At 36.4% G+C, this 23,845-nt stretch overlaps 1 protein-coding gene across 1 annotated transcript in view; it reads left to right on the plus strand.

Annotated features, from left to right (window-relative positions):
• Positions 1–23,845, plus strand: part of CHN1 (chimerin 1) — a 203,325-nt gene that overhangs the window by 55,883 nt on the left and 123,597 nt on the right. Inside the window, exons 3-4 of the mRNA XM_088022098.1 lie at positions 3,054–3,109; positions 22,497–22,528. Coding sequence (XP_087878224.1) covers positions 3,054–3,109; positions 22,497–22,528 — 88 coding nt within the window. The remainder of the gene's footprint in view (positions 1–3,053; positions 3,110–22,496; positions 22,529–23,845) is intronic.

The following is a 23,845-nucleotide window of genomic DNA, read 5'->3' on the forward strand; positions in this document are numbered from 1 at the left end:
ATTGCTTGACTTTAACCAGGCCCCCAACCTGTAATAAATGAGGCAAGTGAGCCAAGTGCCAACGGAGGGCGAGTAGAGCATGGATGCCCCTGTTTGCAGGGAGTGGCTCATAATTAGCTCCCCTTTATTGAGCACTTGCTCTGATGTTGTCTTATTTTTCAGAAGTGGAATTCTCTTTTACCTTTGTTGTTACTGTTAAATCTCTTTTTTTAAATGTTAAAAACAAATTTAAATTTAGAAAACAGCAAACCAAACATGTGGGCCAATTTTGACCTCAAAATACCTATTTGTGATCTCTGAACTTCATTAACAATGTTTTGTTACTGTCTCCAGGTACTGAGAAATTCATTAATAACTATATAAGCGTTGATACTGCTAAGGCGATTGAAAAATGTTAAGTACTTTAATCATATATCTTCTCATCTTGAATTTAGCAGTTAATTTTTGGTGAATCATTTAATGATTGTGCAATTTAAATTTCCGCTGAGTTCCAGTTTAAATTACCAAGAATTCTAAATTGAGAAGAGCCTGAATTAATTAGTCTTTATTACGGTGATCTTTTTAATGATCTTTTTGATAGGTATTCCTTGAATTCATATAGTTACATTCAGTTCTACAATATCTGAAGGCCCCCCTTTCTCTGTTATTTGTTAAAAATGTGTCTTAAAGGTAGACTAACCATTGGTAGCAAATGAGGAAGCATTTGTGTAAAAATTACTCCTCTCCATGAAGCCCAGCTATACCCTTTGAAATGCTGATTAAAACAAAGGCTAAACCCCCCCCCACCAAAAAAAAACAAAGGCTAAAATTCTCATGTGAGGATATTGTCAACTCCTTTTTTCAAATTGGCTTATCTTAATGTTTGCTTAGTGAATAGGTAAATCCATTACTGGTGATAACCATATACTTCAGTATTTGTGCTTTGAATCAAAATCAGTGTTTTATATTCTCTAATAACTTTTAATGTCCTCTTGGCTACCATTCAGTTCTCATAATGGAGTTTCCATAGGTGACAGTACTTTCCCAAGCATTTTCTTGACAAAGGAACACAACTGATCTTTTGAGGATTACTGATCAACGTGGAAATGTGAACTGGATTTTCACATGGAATAGTTACCAATATGGAGGAGTGGACCTGAAGAATCCTCCCTTTTTTCAAATCATGTGTTGGCTCCTCTTAGGGGGATGGAGATTTATCTGAGCGTATGTGGTGCTGCGTGTGTTTTGTCACTCTCAGGGCTGGATGGACTTGGTCTCTGTGCTCTTTCTTCCCCTTCTCCGAGGTCTCAGGACCACTCCCTCCATATCATCTCTTTATCCTTAACAGTGTATTCACAGGGATATTTTTGAAAAACTGACTTTCACGGTAAAATATGGATGTCTGAAACTATTTTTAATATATGACATCTCGGGCATTTTTGCAACCAGGAGGGAAAGACAAAGGAATTCATTTCTATCAGTAGAATTTCAAACATTACTAAATGAGAGAGTGGGCTTTGTTTGTTTTTTGATTTTTAAGTAGGAAAGCTGTGTCTTTTTGGTACCTTTTAAATTCTAACATTCTCCTGGTTTTGGTGATGTATTCAAGATGCATCCTAGCAACCAAATATTAACGTAAAAAATTGTATGTATTATCAGTCACCTATGTATAATAATACCTAGGTGTTTTCTAGGTGGTAGCAACTATTTTACGCCTCTTACGTATAATAACTTACTTAATTCTTTCAGTAATCTGTGAAGTAGAAACTATTATTATCTCCATTTTACAAATGAGGGAAACTGAGGCACAGGATGCAGGGTTAGTGGCAGAGCCCCCGTGTTCAAGCCCCAGGTGATCTGTTTCAAGAGTTCAGATTCTTAACTGCCGTGGTACATATCCCTTTCCCAAAGCACTACGGCACAGCGAGGCGTGTCTGTATGTGCTCGGTGTGTATTTTGTGTATATATGTATAGTGTAACTAATTGTGTTTCCATATGTCCCTATGATAAATATGAAAGAATATGATCAGAAGTGGAGTCTATATAATGATGTCCAGTTGAAATTTAAGTCGTTCATTATCTGACAATCGCGGAAGTCTGGTTAGTTTGATGTTATGTTGACAGAATGCCTAAGTATTTAAGTACATTATTAACTTACATTCAGTTATATGTGATTATATATGTAGAAATAGAAGAAAAACTCCCTCCAAGAGATAAAGTTAGATATACATAAACATACTCTCTCTGATGACTACCTACCACTTTCTGTTCTTTATTCTTCATTACAAATCAGAAAGCCTGAAGTGAGGCTAGAATGTCATTGTATTGGTGTCATTTTCATGGATTCATTTTCAGATACCCTAAAAATTACCCTCTCCTTGGCAAGTTACTTCAGTACCTGAATTCTTTCTTGTGCTGCATGTGGCTCTAGTTGAAGAAGTGGCGGTAACTTTGGCTCAGAAATTTTGTTTTTAGGGGAGATTATCTTTCAAGATAGATGTTTGCGGTATAAATAGGGGAGAAAAGCAGCACATCTGTTACTTCTAACATAAGTCCCAATTTTAGTTTCAAGTTTGACATGTAATAATGTGCTTTAAGAATATATAACCATTATTGGCTTATATGAGAGACATGCTTTATGCAATACATCCACCAAGAATTGGGGAAAATAAAAGACCAGATTATGGAGAACACAGCCAAATACCCAGTACTGATTTGTTACAAGGTAAAAAGACATTTGTATGGATTATGATTTTTCTATTTATGCTTGCTTTTGGGCTTTCACTAAGTTTAGTTTGTTTTACTTTCTTTGCATTGCTCTTAACAAATTTTAATTTAATAGCAAATAGGACTGTACCCGTTTTCTTGGGAATGTGAAAAAGCAGCCAGTTTGTGATTCCTAATATATTCAAACTTCTACGAAAGGGAAATTTAGGATTATTTGTAATAGCAGAATATTAGAAAAAACCTGAATGTTTGTCCATAGGAGACCAATTGAATAAACTATAACGCTTAAAAGAGTAAGGACAATTTCTGTGAGCCCATATGGAATGGTTTACTTTCTGTCTTTACAGTGTATCAGTTGCAACAGGAAGCCCCTCATCCTCGAAGAATTACCTGTACTAATGAGGTGGGTATGATGAAACTGTTACAACAAAATGTCTCTCAGTCATCTGTTTCCTGAACTTTGACCTTACTCAGTAGCATGTTATTTGTGGGGTTAGCCAGTTATATTAGCATCAAGAAATTGTACTTGAATGCATTTTTCTTAATATTCTTCTCAATTAAAATAACTGCCACTTTTTTCCTATTTTTTTTATTATTATGTTATGTTAATCACCATACATTACATCATTAGTTTTTGATGTAGTGTTCCATGATTCATTGTTTGCGTATAACACCCAGTGCTCCACGCAGAACGTGCCCTCTTTAATACCCATCACCAGGCTGAACCATCCCCCCACCCTCCTCCCTCTAGAACCCTCAGTTTGTTTTTCAGAGTCCATCGTCTCTCATGGTTCTTCTCCCCCTTCGATTTTACCCCCTTCATTCTTCCCCTCCTGCTATCTTCTTCTTCTTTTTTTTTTTTTTAACATATATTGTATTACTTGTGTCAGAGGTACTGTGCTGAGTGAAATAAGTCAATCAGAGAAAGACATGTATCCTATGACCTCACTGATATGAGGAATTCTTAATCTCAGGAAACAAACTGAGGGTTGCTGGAGTGGTGGAGGGTGGGAGGGATGGGGTGGCTGGGTGATAGACATTGGGGAGGGTATGTGCTATGGTGAGTGCTGTGAATTGTGCAAGACTGTTGAATCACAGATCTGTACCTCTGTAACTGCCCCTTTTTAATGAACGGTTCAGAACACAGTATAGAATGGTGACAGTATAGTTTAATATTCTCAGTTAAGTCATATATTCTTCCAATTTTTATTTTTTATTCTTTTTTTTTAAAGATTTTATTTATTTGAGAGAGAGAATGAGAGAGAGAGAGAGCATGAGAGGGGAGAGGGTCAGAGAGAGAAGCAGACTCCCTGCCGAGCAGGGAGCCCGATGCGGGACTCGATCCCGGGACTCCAGGATCATGACCTGAGCCGAAGGCAGTCGCTTAACCAACTGAGCCACCCAGGCACCCTATTTTTTATTCTTTTTGAAACAAAGTTTGAAGGCATTGAAGTAACTTTTCCAGTAAGAAAAGATTTAAATTGTGGTTTTAAAAATGAGCAGAAGACATGAACAGTTCACCAAAAAAGATATGACTTATCAAAATATATGAAATGAGGTTCTACTTCATGAACAATAAGAGAAATGCAAATTAAAATACACGGAGAGAGACCATTGTCACCTTTTCAAATTGGCGAAAGTTCAGAAGATTAGAATATGCTTAGCTGGTAAGTCTGTGAAGAAACAAACACATTCTGACATGGCTGATAGGAATGTGAAGTGCTACAATCTTATGGGAGTTTTGTAATACCTGACAAAACTCTGCCCGCGTTTACCTCCCAGTCCAAGTTCTAGTGATTTACCCTGATCAATTACCTGTACAAATAGGGAATTACATATGCCCAAAGTTGTTTATTATAGGATTATTTGTAACAGCACAATATTAAAAAAAGCCTAAATGTCTGTCCATAGGAGCCTGATTGAATAAACTGGGATATTAAAAAGAATAAGGAAGATTTCTATGAGTTGATCTGGAATGATTTCCAAATAGAAAATATATATATAAACATTGGAAATACAATAATTTCGGTTAGACCCACTGCAATAAAGAGAGTCAAATGAGTTTCTTTGTTTTCTAGTGCATATGAAAGTGATGTTCACACTATAGTCTATTAAGCATGCAATAGCATTATGTCTGAAAACACAATGTACACACCTTAATTTAAAAATACTTTATTGCTACAAATGCCGTCATGGGAGCTTTCAGTGAATTGTGATCTCTTTGCTGCTGGAGGTCCATGCCTCAGTGCTGATGGCTGCGATTAATCAGGGCTGTGATTGCTGAAGGTGCGGGTAGCTGTAGCAATGTTTTAAAATAAGACAACAATGAAATTTGCCGCATTGTTGGACTCTTTCCTTTCATGAACAGTTTCTTGGTAGCATGTGATGCTCTTTGATAGCATTTTCCCTACAGCAGAACTTCTTTCAAAATTGGAGTCAGCGAAACCCTGCTGCCTCTTTGTCAACTAAGTTTATGGAATACTCTAAATCCTTGGTTGTCATTTCCAGAGTCTTCCCAGTATCTTGATCAGGAGTAGATTCCATCTCAAGAAATCACTTTCTTTGCTCATGCAAAGAGCAGCTCCTCATTTGTTCAAGTTTTATCATGAGATTGGAGCAATTCAGTCACATCTTTAGGTTCCACTTCTAGTTCTCTTGCTGTTTCCACCACATCTGTAATTGCTTTCTCCACTGAAGTCTTGAGCCCCTCAAAGCCATCCATGAGGGTTGGAATCAACTTCTTCCCAACTCCTATATTTAATGTTGCTATTTTGACCTCTTATGAATCATGAATGTTTTTAATGGCATCTAGAATGGTGAATCCTTTCCTCAAGGTTTTCAGTTGTCCATCAGAGGAATCACTATCTATGGCCGCAGTAGCCTTATGAGATGTATTTCTTAAACAATAAGACTTGAAAGTCAAAATTATTCCTTGATTCATGGGCTGTAGAATGCATGTTGAGTTAGCAGGCATGAAAACATCATCAATCTTGTTGTACATCTCCATCAGAGCTCTTGGGTGACCCAAAGTGTGTTGTCAGTGAGCCGTAATATTTTGAAAGGAATCTTTTTTTCAGGGCAGTAGGTCTCAACAGTGGGCTTAAAATATTCCATAATTTGAGTTGTAAACAGATGTGCTGTCATCCAGACTTTATGGTTCCATTTATAGAGCATAGGCAGAGTAGATTGAGTGTAGTTCTTAAGGGCCCTAAGATTTTCAGAATGTTCAAGGAGCCTTGCTTCAACTTAAAGTTACCAGCTGCATTAGTCCTTAACAAGAGTCAGCTTGTTTTTTGAAGCTTTGAAACCAGGCATTGACTTCTCTCTAGCTATGAAAGTCCTAGATGGCATCGTCTTTTAATACAAGGCTATTTCATCTACAATGGACATCTGTTGTTTAGGGTAGCCACTTTCATGAATGATCCTAGCTGGATCATCTGGAGAACTTGCTGCAGCTTCTACGTCAGCACTTGCCGCTTCCCCTTGCTGTGAAGATGGCTTCTTTCCTTAAACCTCATGAACCAGCTCTGCCAGCTTCCAACTTGTCTTCTGCAGCTTCCTCACCTCTCTCAGCCTTCTTAGAGTTAAGGAGAATTAGGGCCTTAGTCTAGTTTAGGTTTTAGCTTCAGGGAATGCTGTAGCTGGTTTGATCTTCCATCCAGACCACTAAAACTTTCTCCATTATCAGCAATAAGGTGGTTTTGCTTTCTTATCATTCATGTGTTCACTGGAGTAGCACATTTTTTTCTTACATGATTCTAATTCTTTTTATTGTGGCAAAACACATGGCATAAACTTTACTATTATAACCATTTTTTAGTTTAAATTCAACAAGTCAAGGTATAGTACATTATTAGTTTTTGATATAATGTTCAGTGGTTGATTAGTTGAGTATATCACCCAGTGCCCATCCCCCCACCCACCTCCCTTCCCACAACCCTCAGTTTGTTTCCTGGAGTCCAGAGTCTCATATGGTTTGTCATATGGGATTTCTTCCCGTTCAGTTTTCCTTCCCCCCTACCCCTATGGTCCTTTTAATTTTTTTTCAAGAATTTTTCCTTTGCATTCACAGCTTGGCTAACTGGTACAAGAGGCCTAGCTTTTGGCCTGTCTCCGCTTTCGACGTGCCTTCCTCACTAAGCTTCATCATTTCGTGCTTTTGATTTAAAGTGAGAGATGTGTGACTCCTTGTTTCCCTTGAACACTTAGAGGCTCCTGTAGGGTTATTAATTGGCCTAATTTCAATATCGTTGTGTCTCAGGGAATAGATCTGAGGAGTAGGAGGGAGATGGGAGCATGTCCGGTTGGTGGAGAAGTCAGAATACAGAACATGTAGCAATCAAGTTTGCGGTCTTATACGGGTGCAGTTTGTGGCGCTCCAAAACAATTGCAATAGTGACAGTGAAGATCCCTGATGACAGGTCACCATAACAAATATGATAATAATGACAAAGTTTGAAATACTCTGAGAACTACCAAGTTGTGACACAGAGACACAAAGTGAGCAAATGCTGTTGGAAAAATGGCAGGAAAAGCCTTGTTTGATGCAGGGTTGCCAGAAACCTTCAACTTGTAAAAAAACACAGTATCTGTGACACACAGTAAAGTGAAGCACAATAAAATGAGGTATGCCTGTATGGTAATTATGGTCCATTTTTAGTAATGAAGAAGGGAAAAATTAAAAAAAAAAAAAGCTTATCTTTGCAAAAGAGAAACATAGGAAGGATTAACCCAGAGACCAATGAAATAATTATCTGTAAGGAGTGTCGGTGGGGGGAGGGCAGTGTGGGGAAGATGAGGGTGGAAGTTAGACTTCCTGAGGATATGTTTTTCTATAGTTGTGACTTTTGAACTGTGCAAGTATTTCACATATTCAAACAACAAAATTAAGCAAAAAATGATAAAAAGAGCAAATCTTAAATTTGAATACAAATAGAAACAAATGAACCTAACAAATTCATAACATACCCCAAAATTAATTTAAGTAGCTTATAAATACTTTGACTGTAAAGACTTGGGGGGAAATATTCTAAGAATCATAACCTACAAAGAGATCTTTATACTTAGCAATTTGTTGTTGTTAGTGGTACTTGTCTAGTAATTCTGAAATGATTTTGTGTGTAATACAGGACAGAGCAAATGAGTCACTATATTGGATTTTGGGGAACCAGTGTTCTGAGGAGATACAAATATGGAGTAGGGGGAAATTGAGAAGTACAGATTGGTATGGAATTTGAACTGGAGGTATAAATATGAACTCACAGATTTTTAAAAATGTATTTTCTATGTCAGTCCATGGAAAGGCCTTAGAAGCAATGATGCCCTAGTAAGAATGAACACACTCAGTGCCCAAAGGCTGGTTTCCAAACACTATTTCCTAAAAGGAGCCAACGCTCCTTAGAGAAATTCCTGATTCCAGAACATGGGGCAATGAGATCCTAGAACATTTTATATCAGAAAGCAAGGAGAGCTCAGAAATGGATGGGGACATGTCAAAAGACCTAGCAGCCCACCTGAAAGAAGGGTTCTCACAGGCCAAATTTGGGACAATTTGATAATCAAAAAGAAAAATGATAGTAATGAATTATAACACACTGAATGAAAAGATAATATGTTAGTTAGTCCATAGTGGTACTTACCAAAAAAACCCTACCCCAATACAAAGAAAAAACAGGGGAGAGGGGCAGAATGTAAAGTTGTCCTTTACAGCAGAAGGGTGGCTAAATGTGTAGAGTGATAATGATTTGTGCTGATAATTGAGTCAGGCAAGGATCATCATTGACCATTAAAATTGAGTGAAAGATTGTAGGTGAAGAGGATATATACATGGTCTCAAGGTGTCAGCCTACCAATTATTTATGAATTGCAAAGAGAAAGATATGTTTTCATAGTGGAGATCTGGCAGTCACACCTTTATCCATGTGATCAAATTTAGCATTACCTGTAATGGGTCAAACTGACATGTCTCCAGAAGTGATGTAATGAGGCACACACAACACCATCTATATGGTATTTCTGCCAAAATGCTTAACTTCTGTCTTTTTATGAAGTATAAATCAGACAAATCCAAAATGTGTACATTCTATAAGACATCTGTCCTGCAAATGTCATTTTCGTAAAAGAAATAACAGTGGTGGGACCATTCTACAATGAAGGAGACTAAATGCCACCCAACTGCGGTACAGGTACCTTGATAGGGTCCTAGAAATAGAGATCCCTCTCTCTCTCTAAAGCTACATATTTGGGGTATAATTAGAGAAATTTGAATAAGAACTATATTAGGTAATATGGAATCATAATAACTTTCTTAGATGATACACTATTTAAAGGAATTGCTTCTCCATTGTTCAAAAAATGTTGAAATGAATCTTGTTATTATGAAAACTGGTTAAAAAACGCTGAATAGCTCTGAAAGTATAGAGTCATAAAGAGTATTAATTTATCAAATTAGTTAGGGATTTCATGAGATTATCTTTTAAATGTCATGTTGCAGTTTAAATATTTGTAGATGTCCAGTCTGCACATATGTATGTACGGAATAAGTATGTAGTGTTTAATGGTGGCATTTTATTGCTAGTGTGCCATGATCAAGGATGATGAAATAATTTTATGTGTAGTGAGAATTTTTTTTAAAATGCTGTTTAAAAAAAAAGTTTCATTTTGTTTTATACTCTGACCAGACACAACCTTTTAAACTTTTAACAGAAAGTGAGATTTTGGCGGTAGTTCTGTGAAAAGTCTGAAAGTACTAGTAACACAATTATCTTTCTTTTTTCTTTTTTTTTATAGATAAGAACTTATATTTATTTATTTTCTTTTTTTATTCTATGTTAATCACCATACATTACATCATTAGTTTTTGATGTAGTGTTCCATGGCTCATATACACAATTATCTTTCTTGAGAAATATCTATACTTTGCCTTTCTCAAAAGAATTTGAGGCCACACAAATGAAGACATAATAAAAGGAAGAAGAAGAGAAAAGTTGAAGAAGATAAAAAAGAAACAGCAGATGTGTAAATTGATTGCATTGCTGATTGAGGATCAATAACGTTGTGTGAAAAGGGAATTACAGTAGTAACAGTACGTAACCCTTGAGGACCAGAAAGGCTAATAAGATCCAGTTTTTACCTGAACTAAATTCTTTTCAAAAAATCATGTGGCTTATTATATAAAGTGCATTTATTGATGTTATGTTGACCAACTGTAGTTTCACAGCCCGTGCAGAAGTAGACTTTCGATCCTTTCTCATAGCAGCAGGCATAACATTAAGGAACAACAGTCACTGAAGCTAATTTTGAAAGTTCCAAGTATATAGGCTTCTGGTGCTCCACTTTGATACAAACATGGAATGCTAGGAGACTGGCTGGCTCTTAGAGTCTCTGAAAATAATTTCTCTTGATTTAGTTTTGTGATGCAGTTGACTGAATACTGTCATCCACTGAAAAACAAGAGTGTCCTATTCTGCACTGTTGGTTAAAGGAAGGCATAGAAGCACCGGGAAACAAAGGGTACAATTGAGATTTTCTTATTTAAATTGTTTTCACTCTGCTTAGTTTTCTTTCACAAGAAATTAGTAATCATGTTCTAAGGGCAAATTGGTGGGCACAGAATTCTGCTCTGTGGGCAAAGTGTTTACCGTGGACTGGCTCTCCTATCATATTGTAACCACCTTCTCATGTTGTTCAAAACTAATAATCTATTAGCTACTCAACTTTGACAGCTTAATAAAGATTAATTATGCATGAATAAAGTATTTACATTTAATTAGCAAATTAGTGATAACAACTTGTTTCTATATTTGACCAATCTCTATAACACTCAACAATGTCTTTCTGTTTTTACCTGGTGATAACTAAAGGGCAATTAATAAAGAGCAGGAAAGGTCTCATTTTAAAGAAATGACATCCCCATTCAATATTGCTCTAATGGTTGAATTTATAAATATAGATATTGAGAGTATGTCGCTAGTGCTGCTCATCTACTTATTTTGAGCAATATTCAGTCTCATTAAATGCCTATAAAAACAATCAAATAACTTAGATATCTATTTAAAATGAAAGTAAAGCATTAATCATCAGTGAGATGGAGCTAACATAAAATACTTATTGAATAAAGAAAGTTTCAGTTTTAGTCTTGATTAAATGATAAATAGCTGGTTTGGGAGAATTAAAGGTTCTTGGGAGTGATGAGCACTAAAAATAAAACTGTACTGAGCAACCACTTGCTGTTCAACCTCAAATATTTAACTGAGGAATTGGATTTGGGACATTAAACACTAAGTGGTCACTGTGTTTAAGGGGGAAAAGGCAACAGGATTTAATTACCACTGAAATGTGTAGAAGAAAAGAGAAAAGTTAATGCAGTAGATAAACTGATGGTTCTTTTAAACAAAGGTTATTAAGTTCTGTGGGTACCTGAATTATTCAACTGTTAAATCATAAATTATTGATGACGGAACTCTAAAACACAATATATCTAATAGTAAGAAGTAGAATAATTTGACAGAAAATAAAATTGTAACTAATATACTTTTTCTCATTTCAGAAGATCTTACCAATTGTCATTGTGAGTTTAACATTGCCATGTTAAAATACAGAACATTTTTTTATTAAAAGCTATTGTTAGGAGAAAATTTTGAAATTTAAAATAAATAAATCTTTTTAAAGGGAAAGATATCCAGGTCCATGACTAAGTACTTTAGGCATGCTTTAGAGACTAAGCAAATACGTAAAAGCTTGAAAATGATTCTTAATAATATTGTTACAGCGCAGTTTTATCTTATGGGGGAGTTAATTCTGAATTTAGCATATGAAGTGGAAGTCTTACATAATCAGAATTACCCTGGAAATCCCTTATCACCTATAAAGTAATGGTACATATGTTTGTGTATACAACTCTGGGTCAATATAGAACTGTATAAGTATATAATTCAATGAAATATAGTTTATAATATAAAATGTATACTTAGATGATTTTCAATTATGTAAAAAGTGATTTTGTTAGTTTATGTCAAGTACCTGGTTGAATTGAAACAAATGTATATACATATGGGGTGTGTGTGCGTGCGTGCGTGCGTGCGTGTGCATATGTGTGCATATAGAGACGCAGACACAAGTATACACTACGGGAGTATACAATATGCATATTTACGCAGAGATATCAAAGAACTTCCATATTTTTAGTTGATTCATACTAATATGGTATAAATCAAACTAGTTTGGTATTTGAGCATCCTTAAACATGGAGCCTTAAAATGGATACACTTATTTTTTCTGGCAGCCAAATAGTGGGAATATAGTTACGATTTTTTAAATGCATAAAACCAAATCTCTCCTCTCTGTGACATATTTTTGAAGCTAACGTTTCAGGGAACTAGAAAGCATTTTTGAGGAAGCTTTTTATTACAACAACAGTTGTGTTTTTCTAGGGTAAATGGGTAAAGCAGACTGAGGCTGGACAGAATGCACCAAACTCAAGTTCAGTGCTGTTAGTGTAATGGGAAATATAGAGAAAGTTACACATTTCATGTTGTATTCTAATTCTAGTCACAGTACCAGTTAGATGTATATTTGATGTACATTTTGCTAGCACATGTTTTAAAAAGTCTCTCTTCAAGTCTGGTCATATAAGTAGGAAATTGACTGTAAACGTTTCTTTACTTACTGTCTCACTCCAGTAGATTATATTCAGCACCTGGCTATGAAGACTTGTATGTAATAAAGATTCTTATATGTTTACTGGATGAATGAATGAATGAATGAATATTGTTGTGCAACTTATTTTACAACATAATGCTCTTATTATATGGTTTACAAAAACATGTGTATTAATGTCTGTAGCTCTTAGGCTCCGGTCCTTTCTGTGGCATGTGTGTATTCATTGAATCAGTATTCTCTGAGGGTTTTCTCTCTGCTAAATCTTTAGAATTTGAGGCAAATAAAACAAGTCCCTCCTCCTCAAGGATCTTCCTGTCTAGGTGGAGGATGGAGCAGTGAATCCGGCATTATAGCAGGTTCGGTGGTAATTCCCTCGTTACGTGTGTGCAGTTCCTAAGGGCAACTGCAGAGTACTTGTGGGAGCATGGCAGATGCAACCCCAGAGCTAAGCAGGCATCACTAATAAAAACTTCTGTGTATAAGCGTAGACATTTGGAGTTTATCCTGATAGCTATGGGAAATGAAAGTGTTAATGTGATCAGATTTAGGCATAGAAAGCACATTCTGCAGTGTGGAAGATGGACTAGAAAGGAAGATGGACATTTTAGAGACAAAAAAAATGGTTTAGGAGGGATTACGGTAATCCTAGTGAAAAGTGATAAAGGCATATAAACTGTTTCTGAGAATAACCAAGAGGGGCAGGAAATGGCAATACATAAAGCGGGAGAATTCACAGGACTTTGGTGAGTATATAGTCATGGGGTCGAATGAGAGAGAGAAGTCTAGTAGATGTTGATGAACCAGTCTGCTTCCCTCTCATGATCTTCTCTAATGTCATACTTGCTTGGCAAAACCACAACCCTGTTTAAATCCACTCCTGCCTACTTTGCATGTACTCCCAAGAAATTGAATATGGCTGGAGAAAAATAAAGTGCTGAACAGGCTTCACATTAAATTTATGAACCTCGAGTTGATACTTACTCCTCCCTGGTAGGCATACTGTGCTTTCCCCTCAAACCTTTACTACCTTATTCCTCCTCTCCTTCTCAGCTATAATTTATATCCTACTTTATTCCTGATTGAAGCAACTAGAAGAGAACTTCCACAAACTTTCAATGCCACATCGACTCAACCTTTAGCATTTGGGTCCACGCTTTCTGCATCCTTGGCCTGTTATCATAGATCATGGCCAGCTCTCCCAATACGCTAGACCCTATTTCCTCTCATCTACTTAGGGACCTAATCCTAGCAGTGCCCCCTCTCCTTCATCATCAACGGTTTTTCTCTTTTTACATCAGCCCATGAATATCCTGTTATTTCTCCCATCTTAAAAAATTATCTTGACCCTACTTTATCCATTTGCCCTGCCCAATTTGTAGAAAACACTTGAAAGTACTGTCAATACTTGCTCTTTCCAATCCTGCTCCTCCTATTTTCTCTTAAACCCACTTAAGCCAGGCTGTTACCCACTACCGCTCCATCAGAACTGCGTAGGCAAGGTCGCCAGTGACTTCCACCTTGCTCAGTCTCATGGTCAGTTCTTTTGCTTAGCCTGTCAGCAGCACGGGGTGCAGAGGATGACTCTCGCCTTGATACGCTTTTCTCACTTCATTTCTAGGACGTTACAGTCTTTTGGTTTTTCTCCTGCGTTCACAGTCACCTTTGCTGGTTCCTCTTCTCCCTGACCTCGATGTTCAGATACTCCAGGGCTCAGTCCTTGATCTTCATTTCTTCTCTGCTTGTATTTATTCCCTGACAGTGTTGCCAGTTTCAGATTTTAATACAACTTATGTTTCCAGTCCAGTCCTCTTTCCCCAAGTTCCAGACCAGGTAATCGATTGCCCCTTACTCGACATCCTCCCTTGATGCCATCTCAAATGTAACACATTCAAAGCAGAACTGACATTTATCTTCCTCCCAAAACCTGCTCTTACCAAAAAAGGTGTCCACATGTCAGTTAATGGCAGTTCCTTCCAGTTGCTTAGATCAGAAACCAGGTATCGTCCTTGATTTTTTTTTTTTTTTTCTCTCACCGTCCCATGATTAATTCATCAGGAAATCATTCGGGGTCTGTTTTCAGAATACGTGCACAATATGTTAACAATCCTATCACTTCTTACTATTTCCTTGGCTACCATTTGGGTATGAACTGTGGGAACTGCTAGATGCCCACCAAAATCCATTCTTCCTTTCTTGAGAAACCTGATTGGACTAAATTTCTCCATCTTCATTTATATAGTTATGTCCATATGACAGTTTTCTCTTGTGGAGTAGAAGTGAACTTGAATGCTGGACCCATTAAAACTTCCCATCTAAGTTCCTCCATATTATGTTCCTTCCTGCTTGGATTCGGATAAAAACAGGGGACCTCGAAAAGATGGTGGCAGAGCTAAAAGGTGGAAGCTGTCTGGATGTAGGACAGTTGTCTTCCTGATGTTATACAAGCAAGCGATAAACTTCTGTTATGTCTAGTTAGCATGTATTTCAATCGATTGGTCATAGTAAATTATTCTACCCCAACATACAGTAATCTCTCAGTTGTGTAACTGAAGTAGTTCTTAACTGATCTTTCCCCTTGTAGTCTGTTCTCATCACAGAATGTTCCTTTTAAAATTTCAGTCAGATCTTGTCACTCTTCTACTCAGAACTGTGCATTGGCTCCCCATTTCACCCAGAGTAAAAGCCAAGTCCTGACAAGGACTTCCAAGGCCCTACATAATCTCCCCAGCACTTTATTTTTCTGTGCTTATCTCCTCTCCTCTCCTTCTCCCCCCTGCTTCGAGCATTCCAGCCTTCTTGTTCTTCCACATCTTCTAGCTGTGTTTCTCTCCAAGCCCTTGCATCATCTCCTCTCCCTGGAATGTTCTCTCTAATATCCAGATGGCTACTTCTTCATATCCTTCCGGTCTTCTCAAGTCCTCCCTTCTCGATGAGGCCCGTCCTGACCATTGTATTTAAAATTATATTTTACCACCCCCCCAGCATTTACAAGTCTTACTTACTCTATTTTGTTTTTATAAGACTTCTCATTTTGTGACATTCTATAATATATAGTTTACTTATTTATTATGTTTATTGTTTATTGTGATCTTCTCTTCCTTGAATATAAACTCCATGAGGGTAGGGTCTTGATCTGTTTTGTTCATCAGTATGTCCCAGGCGCCTTGAACAGTGCTTGACACATTACGGTGCTTAAATAGAGACTTGTTAAGTGGATGAATGGGAGGTTTGAAGCATTCGTTTTATGTTTACTCTGTTTTAGAGGACATATTTTGCTAGGTGGGAGTATAAGAGTTTGTTTCAGAAGTGAGAGGAAAGCAGCAATTAAGGTGAAATCATAGCTTCACTGCTGATTACCGCTATATATTGACAGCCTATAGCTCAATTTTGATTCTATAAAAATAAAGATTATCATGTTCATAGAGCTCTTCGATGTTGTGATGATCGGTTACTTAACACCTACAGAATACTTTGCAGCTGGAGAGCATTTTTTTATGAATTCTGAGAAGTAATATTGAATTATTAAAACCACCTATTTATTTTAAAATCAGCCTATCATTCAAAGGCCTGTTTTCACCTTATTTTACTTTTGAAATGCGCCGCCCTCCCCCCCTTTTGGGTCATCTATTGCTGTTGTTTAAAATTCAGTGTTCAGTAAGCAATGGGGTAGTAAGGTATGTTTTGATGTCAAAATCTATACCTTAATGTAGAAGTGTATTTATAAAATTGGAGACCACAGCTACAATTCCAAAAAGAACCCCTTTACCAGTTAACTGTTAAAAAACAGATTGGTGGTTTCCACCTCTTTACTACTATAACCCAGAAGTTACTTGAATCTAAAGTGGGAGAATAGTGAATTCGAAGAATAGTGAATACAAAGAAAAAATTAACTGATATCAGGAAACTGAATTGGTTTTCAGCAAGTCACTAAGTAGTAATTACAGAGCTTAAAAGAAACCTCCATAAATATATGTTCTTTTTTTTTTTTAAGATTTTTTATTTATTTGAGAGAAAGAGCAGAGTGAGCGTGAACACACAGGGTGGGGGGAGAGGCAGACGGAGAAGCAGACTCCCCGCTGAGCAGAGAGCCCGATGCGGGGCTCAATCCCAGGACCTTGGGATCATGACCTGAGCCAAAGGCAGACACCCAACTGACTGAGCCACCCAGGCGTCCCTGTAAATACGTATTCTTTTTTGAATTTGTGAAATGTGACGGTAAATAGAGAGCTAACCTATTTGGCATGCTGAAGGTTAAGTCTAAAATACGGTAGAAAACAAGCTGCGTTCTTAGCCCTTATAACTTTGGTCTAAATATCATCAAGAATGCTGCAGAATTGCGGAGGAAAGCAGGTACCTAGAAGTTTATCTTACTATTAATGGAGGTTAAAAAGTTAAACAATCTTTGTAAGTTCCATAACATTTCTGATCTCTTTTTTGTCACCACTTCCCTAAAATTCATTTCCAGCTCTCTGATGAGTACTTACTCTTCCACGATGCTGGCTCTGCTCTGTTTTTGTTTTGTTTTGTTTTGAAGTTTCTGTAAGTTTAAATTTTTTTGACTTGTTGAAGCTTAACTGTTATCCATTTTGATATTTTCTATGGTGTACAATGCAGTGAGGGAAAAAACCCAGTAATTTAGAAAATGTAGTGTAAAAATTTGTGCTTCCATGGAAAGCTGCATTGTCTACACGTAGCACATCCTTCCCGGTTATCCAATTCCAGTCTTCCATTGTCTGAGCAGTTGTAAAACTCGTCTTCTTCTTCCTCTCTCTCCTCCCCTCCCTCCCCTCTCCCCCCCCTCCCTGTTCTCCTTCCTGACTTTAATACAGGAAACTAAAATAGAACCAAAGCTAGAGTTAAGTACTGAGTTACTTACTGTAAGTCTTTAAAAGCTAGAGTTGAGTACTGAGTGACTTACTCTCAGTCTTTAATTCAGAATCTACCACTGTAGGAAGGAAATGTGCATTTTTCTCCCTTTTCTTCCTGCATACTGAGCCACTTTAAAAAACAATGTAAAACAAAATCTTGGCACTTGAAAATATTTGTACTTTTGTGTGTAGCCTTTATGTACATATTCTAGACTGCTGCCTGAAAAAATAATAATACTTGACTAGGGTTCTGTTATTTCTTACAATTTCATGTATATATACCCTAATTTTTATAAGCCTCATATAGACTTCCAGACTAGGTTTAAAGTACCTGCCTCCAAGTACTGTTTTTACAATGGGAACAAGAAGGAGATAAGGATTTCATGTGACTTCTGACCAGGTCAATACCACTGTTAGAAAAGAGCAGCATGAAACATTTTGGAAATTTTCTGAGTGTTCTGCTTCATTGTTTTAGTAGCATTGCCTCTAGAAATATATATTCTTTAAATTTGAATTTGAATTAGAAAAATTTGGTGGGGGGCGCGGCAACTGTTCTGAACTAAAGCCATGGGACAGAGTAAAAAAAATAATAACCTGAGAGCTGAATCTACAACATTGTGCGTGAGGAGAGAAGGGAATTAACATTTATAATACTTTTATTGTTTTTTCCTGTTTTCAGATTTCCTTTGCAGAGCAAGAAACATATATTAAACAAGCTCTTCTTGTTTTTGTAGAAAATAAGATAAGAAATAAGACTTCTTTAATTGGAAAGAATGTGGTTGGTGAATTTGATTAAAATATTTTATATATGAAAAAAATAATTTATAACACTATGTTAAAAAATAACAATAAAAGAAAAAATAGTTCATTAGTTACCAAAACTACAGTAAATGTTAATTTAACAAATTCCATTGATATTTAAAATATTGTAAAATGGTATCTACTACTTACTGAGTTCTTATATTTACTGTGCACTTTATGTCATATTGTCATATTCAGTAATGGTAGATTAACTTACAGTTTTCTTTCTCTGATAGCATGACCTACATTGTAGCAAACAAACTACAGCACCTTTTATTTCTAGTTGGAATGTGTTTTGTTCCCCTCATTTCCCATTTTTCCTACCCATGATATGGTATCATGAAAAAAATGTTAACTATTAAATGTAGAAAATTAGAGAAAGCTAAAGCATGTAATTCAACATAAGTACTAATTTAAAATCCTTTCTCACGTAGTCACATTGACTTCAGCCAGTTTTAGTCTGTTTTATTATGAACTTTATTTTTTTTTGAAATTTAGAAACAAGCATAAAATGTTTGTATAAGCACAAATACATTTTTATTTTTTTATTTTTTATTTTTTATTTTTTTTTAAAGATTTTATTTATTTATTCATGAGAGACAGAGGGAGAGAGAGAGAGGGAGAGAGAAAGAGAGGCAGAGGGAGAAGCAGGCTGCCAAGGAGCAGGGAGCCCGATGCGGGACTCAATCCCAGGACCCTGGGATCATGACCTGAGCCGAAGGCAGTCGTTTAACCATCTGAGCCACCCAGGCGCCCACAAATATATTTTTATTATTCCATATAACATTTAAATTCCCAGGTGGATGTATTTGCAGATAAATTACTTGGGATCATTAATAATCATTGTTCATATTATTAACCCTTTTTAATTGATGATATCAGAGTAATGCTGTCCTGTCTGTGAGTTTGAAAAGACTATTCCAGATCACTACTTAAGTAATGATATCTGACACATCAGCAAAAATCTAAATGCTGTTGTAGGGAAGGAAAAACTTCTTCTTTATCCTCTTAGGTTCTGTGTCTGGGGCCTGCAAGTCAAACTGAAAAAAGAGAGATCAACAGTAGAAAAGGTCTATTTCATATGCACAAAGGGGAGGAGGGGCTCACAGCAGATACATGAAAACCCCAAAGAGGCAGTTTCATCCAGCGCTTATATACCACTTTCACAAGGGGTGATAAAGGGTGCTGAAGAGACCAGACAGAGCAAAAGGGGTTTGGGCCTTGGAAGGGTTAGGGTGAGTTGTGGAAAGGTGATTAGGAACTGTTTAGTAAATAAGGGGTTTTTGGTAAGGTTTATTATGCAGACTCCAGCTAGCTCAGTTGATAAGAATTGTCCCTGAAGTCATTGTGTTCTTCTCTCCCTGTTATGGGAGGGGAAACCTTTACGTAGGGAAATTTATGCCCTGCTTTGAGGTGAAAGGGGGAGGGCTCATTGTTCCTTCCCTGTTTGGGGTTTCTTAATCGCATTCAACTCAAAATAATCCTTATGCTGAAGTGGTATATTCTGTTCCCCTTGACTATATAGATAAAAGAGAAAAAAAAGTTAGTTTAAACTTGTTTTATTTGATATTTCCATTATAGAAAAGCAGAAAAAGAGGCAATTGGTTTGTCAATTTATTTTGGACTTATTGCCTGTTACAACAGTTCTGTATTAAGCATCCAATGTTTACCTAATTTCCTTTAATTCAGAGTTCTTTTGGGCAAAGCAAAATAGTTATTCATCAGTGTAAGACCTAATCAGTTGTGTTATGAAGATGACTACTTAGGCAATCAATGGAAGCACATTGTGCACTTAATGCAGGACTATCAACTAATCAGTATTGTCTTGGGTTGTAACACCGTTGGACTGCTGCACCATTTAAGGCCACCAGTACATCAGCCACACCAGTTCTTTGTACTGGTCCAGAATTTTCATCATTGAGTAGGGTGTATTCAAGAACTTTCTTTTTACCTCATTCCCATAGGCCTGATAAAGTGCTTTTCCTTTCAGCCACCTGCAAAGATCTTACGATTTGAGGGACCCCATTGGGGGGACTATATCCTAATGTGCCTCAGACTCTAATATTAAGTTACACAAAAGTTAATCTCGATTTCTATTTTTTAAAGGTGATATCAGCTGTATCAGCAATGCATAAATGCATTCTTTATTTAACAAATTATATTACAGTCAATACTGAAGTCTCTCTTTTGCTTTCCCAGTGGGCCCATCAGTTCAGTTCTCCCCAACCTTCCTGGAAGGAAACCATTTGAATTTGGTATATATTTTTCCAGATATCTCTCTAGTCTATAAATATAAAAGTCTTAGTGTACATGGGCTTTTCCTAATTGGTGTCATACTGTATAATTATTCCATAACTTACGTTTGTATTCAGTGGTTTGTTTTGGTGACTTCTTCACCTTAGTCCCTCTTGATCTGCATCATTCCTCCAGACTTCATCTACTATAAATCAGCTTACTTATTCCCCTACTGGTGTACATTGGTGTAAATGTATTTATTTTCATTTTAAATTTTAATAATTTAAAATATTTCTTAATCTGTAATTTTATTTTTTAATTTTTAAATTATGAAAGTATAACTGATATACATTGTTATATTAGTTCAGGTATACAACATATTGATTCAACAAGTCTATAGGTTACTCAGTGCTCACCACAGTAGGTGCAGTCACCATCTGTCACTGTGCAGTGTTATTACGGTATTATTGACTATATTCTCTGTGCTGTACTTTTTTTTCTCCACGACTTATTTCATAACTGGAATTTTGTATCTCTTAATCCCCTTTATATATTTCACCCATCCCCTCCCTCGTGCTCCCCTCTGGCAACCCGGAATTTGTTCTCTGTATTTTAATAATCTGTTCGTTTTGTTTTTTAGATTCCACTCATGAGTGAAATCATATGGTATTTGTCTTTCTCTATCCAACTTATTTCACTTTGCATAATATCTCCATGTTATTGCAAATGTCAAGATCTCATTCTTTTTCGTGGCTGAGTAGTAGTCCTTTGTGTGTGTGGGGGGGGTGTGTGTGTGTATACCTCATCTTCTTTTTCCATTCATCCGTCAGTGGACACTTGGACTACTTCCATAACATGGCTATTGTAAATAACACTGCAATAAACATAGGGGTGCATTTATCTTTCTGAATTGGTGTTTTTCATTTTCTTTGGGTAAATACCTGGTAGTGAATTGCTGGATTTTATGGTATTTCTATTTTTAATTTTTTTTAAAAAGTAAGCTCTATGCCCAACATGGGGCTTGAACTCATGACCCCAAGGTCAAGAGTCACATGCTCTACTGACTGGGCCAACCAGGTGCCCCTCTATTTTTAATTTTTGGAGGACCGTCCACACTGTTTTCCACGGTGGCTGCACCAGTTTGCATTCCCACCAGCTGTGCACAAGGTTTCCTTTTTCTCCACATCCTCACCAAAACTTGTTTCTTGTGTTTCTTAGTCTAGCCATTCTGGCAGGTGTAAGGTGATAAATCTTATTGTGGTTCTCATTTGCATTTCCCTGACAATTAGTGATGTCAAGCATCTTTTTATGTGTTTGTTTGCCATCTGTATGTCTTCTTGGAAAAATATCTATTCGGGTCATTCAGAGCCCCGTTGAAATGTCACCTTCTCAGGGAGGCCTCTCCTGACCACCCGACTTAAATACCTCACTAGCCCTCCCCTTTACATTACCCATTCTTATTTGTATTATAGCACTTATTACTACTTTCTATTTTCCCTTTTTTTTCTTGCAACTTCTTGCCTGTCTCTAAGTTTCAAAAGAGTAATGACAGTTTTTGTCTTATTGCAGCAGTATGTCCCCTTCTAGGTAGGACGGTGCCTGTCACACATTTGACATTCAGTAAATGTTTCTTGAATGAATGGGCCACATACTCTCGTTCAGTCTACCCCAGTACAAATTCCTTAGAATCTTTTCTGCAGGGTCTTTCTTTAGCCACAGCCAGTACACCTGCCGTGGAATGCCGTGGGGAGGACAGGGATAAACTCTGGTGAGGAAAGAGCTGATAGGAGGAAAAACGGACAAGATTATATTGAGGTGTGAACAGAATGGAAAATATGGAGTAACGGGAAGGGAGAGGAAGCCACAATCTGTTCTGACACAATTGTGGCATTAAGTTTTTGATGTTTTATTTTACTTTTTGGATAAAGTGATGTAAATATTTTTTCACCTTCATAAAATCCTCAAAATGAAAGATTAAATTTAATCCAACTATTTTTACATACACAGCCCTTTGTAGATAAGAAATAGGTCTGAGGGATGAAGTGACGAGTCCAAATGGCACAAATAACCTGCTGATAGACATGGGACTCCAGACTCTGATGTTCTGAATCTTATTCTAATTCTTTTTCTTTAGTATATGCTTTAATTTGCCACATATACAAAATGTTGGGTTAAGTTCTGAACATTTGCATTTTCACAAATATCTTTTTTTTTCTTCCCAAATAGGTAGAGAACAGACCAAAGTATTATGGAAGAGAGTAAGTATGGATTATGAGAAAACATTTTATAGATTGGAATATGTGAGAGAGACAGGTAAATGGATGCTTCTGCTCAAAATAAAAGCAAGATAAAGGAGGTATTCAAGTTTGAGTTAAATTATTTTTTTTGATTACAAATATAATTATTCTAATTGGTGAAAATAATGGAAAATAAAGACAAGTATAGAGAAGAAAATAGCATGGAAAAATGTATGTATGGAATGATGTTAAAAGAAAGATGCAATATAAATAAATAATCCTAGATGTGTATGAGGAAAATGTATGTATTTGTGTGTATATGTATATACTAAGCATATCAGTGTATATTCATGTAGGTACATACAGCAGGGTGGGGGTGGTTCAGTGTATTTTTATACTTTTCTTTATTTTCCAGATTTTTTATAAGTAAATTTATGCTATGCAGAAATAGCTAGTGTTAATAGTCTGAAGTATTACCTTCTGAGGATCTATTTTCCTAATGGTTTTACAAAATTGAGATTTTATACATATAATTTTATAGCCTGATTTTCCACTTAATATTAATAATGAACATTTTTCTATTCTGTGAAAAATGTAATAATTTTTTAAATGCTTAATTTTTCTGATTATTAAAAAAATGAAATATAGCCCTTGGGAAAGAAGAAAAAAAATCACCTATAATCCCATCATTCCTCGAATAAAGTCCTTTGTTTCTCAAGACTTAAGATCGTATCAGATACACAATGATGCATATAGCAAGTTTTTTAAATTTTTAAAAAATTCTGTTTAAGTTTCCAACACTTTTGTGAATAGAACATAGGCCCTTAGGAGTTGGCGGGGAGCCACTGGTGTTTTTTATGGTTGTACCATAATTTAATCACTTTGCTGCATTTTGGCATTTAGTTTGCTTCTAAACTATATTATTAAAAATAATACCATCAGAAACATCGTAGCGCATAAAGCTTTTTCTGGGGTAGAAATTTTGGTTCAAATGGTATGAACAGTTTTACAGTTCTTTAAATATCCTTGTCAAGTTCTGTTCCAAAGTTTGTGTCCTTGATTGTGATTTTCTTTTAAATTAATTGAGTTTTTAAAAACAAGCAAATATTAAATTTTACTAACTTTATTAACTGATGTCATGTAAACTTAAAACAATATGCCAATACGCTAATCTAATGATATGTGTTACCGCCAGCGGTAGGTTACTGTCTTCTTGCCTCCGGCAGAGTCCGAGGGATCTGGTTCTAAACGATTGAGAAATATATGGAGATAAGAAATTCCCAGAGTCCACTTTTGAACCTAGCTGCTCTGATTGTCATGATTTGAACATACGTACCA

The sequence above is a fragment of the Eumetopias jubatus genome, unplaced genomic scaffold (assembly GCF_037043125.1).
Source record: "Eumetopias jubatus isolate StellerSeaLion01/CBP00866 unplaced genomic scaffold, mEumJub1_p1.0 scaffold_3, whole genome shotgun sequence".
NCBI lineage: Eukaryota > Metazoa > Chordata > Mammalia > Carnivora > Otariidae > Eumetopias > Eumetopias jubatus.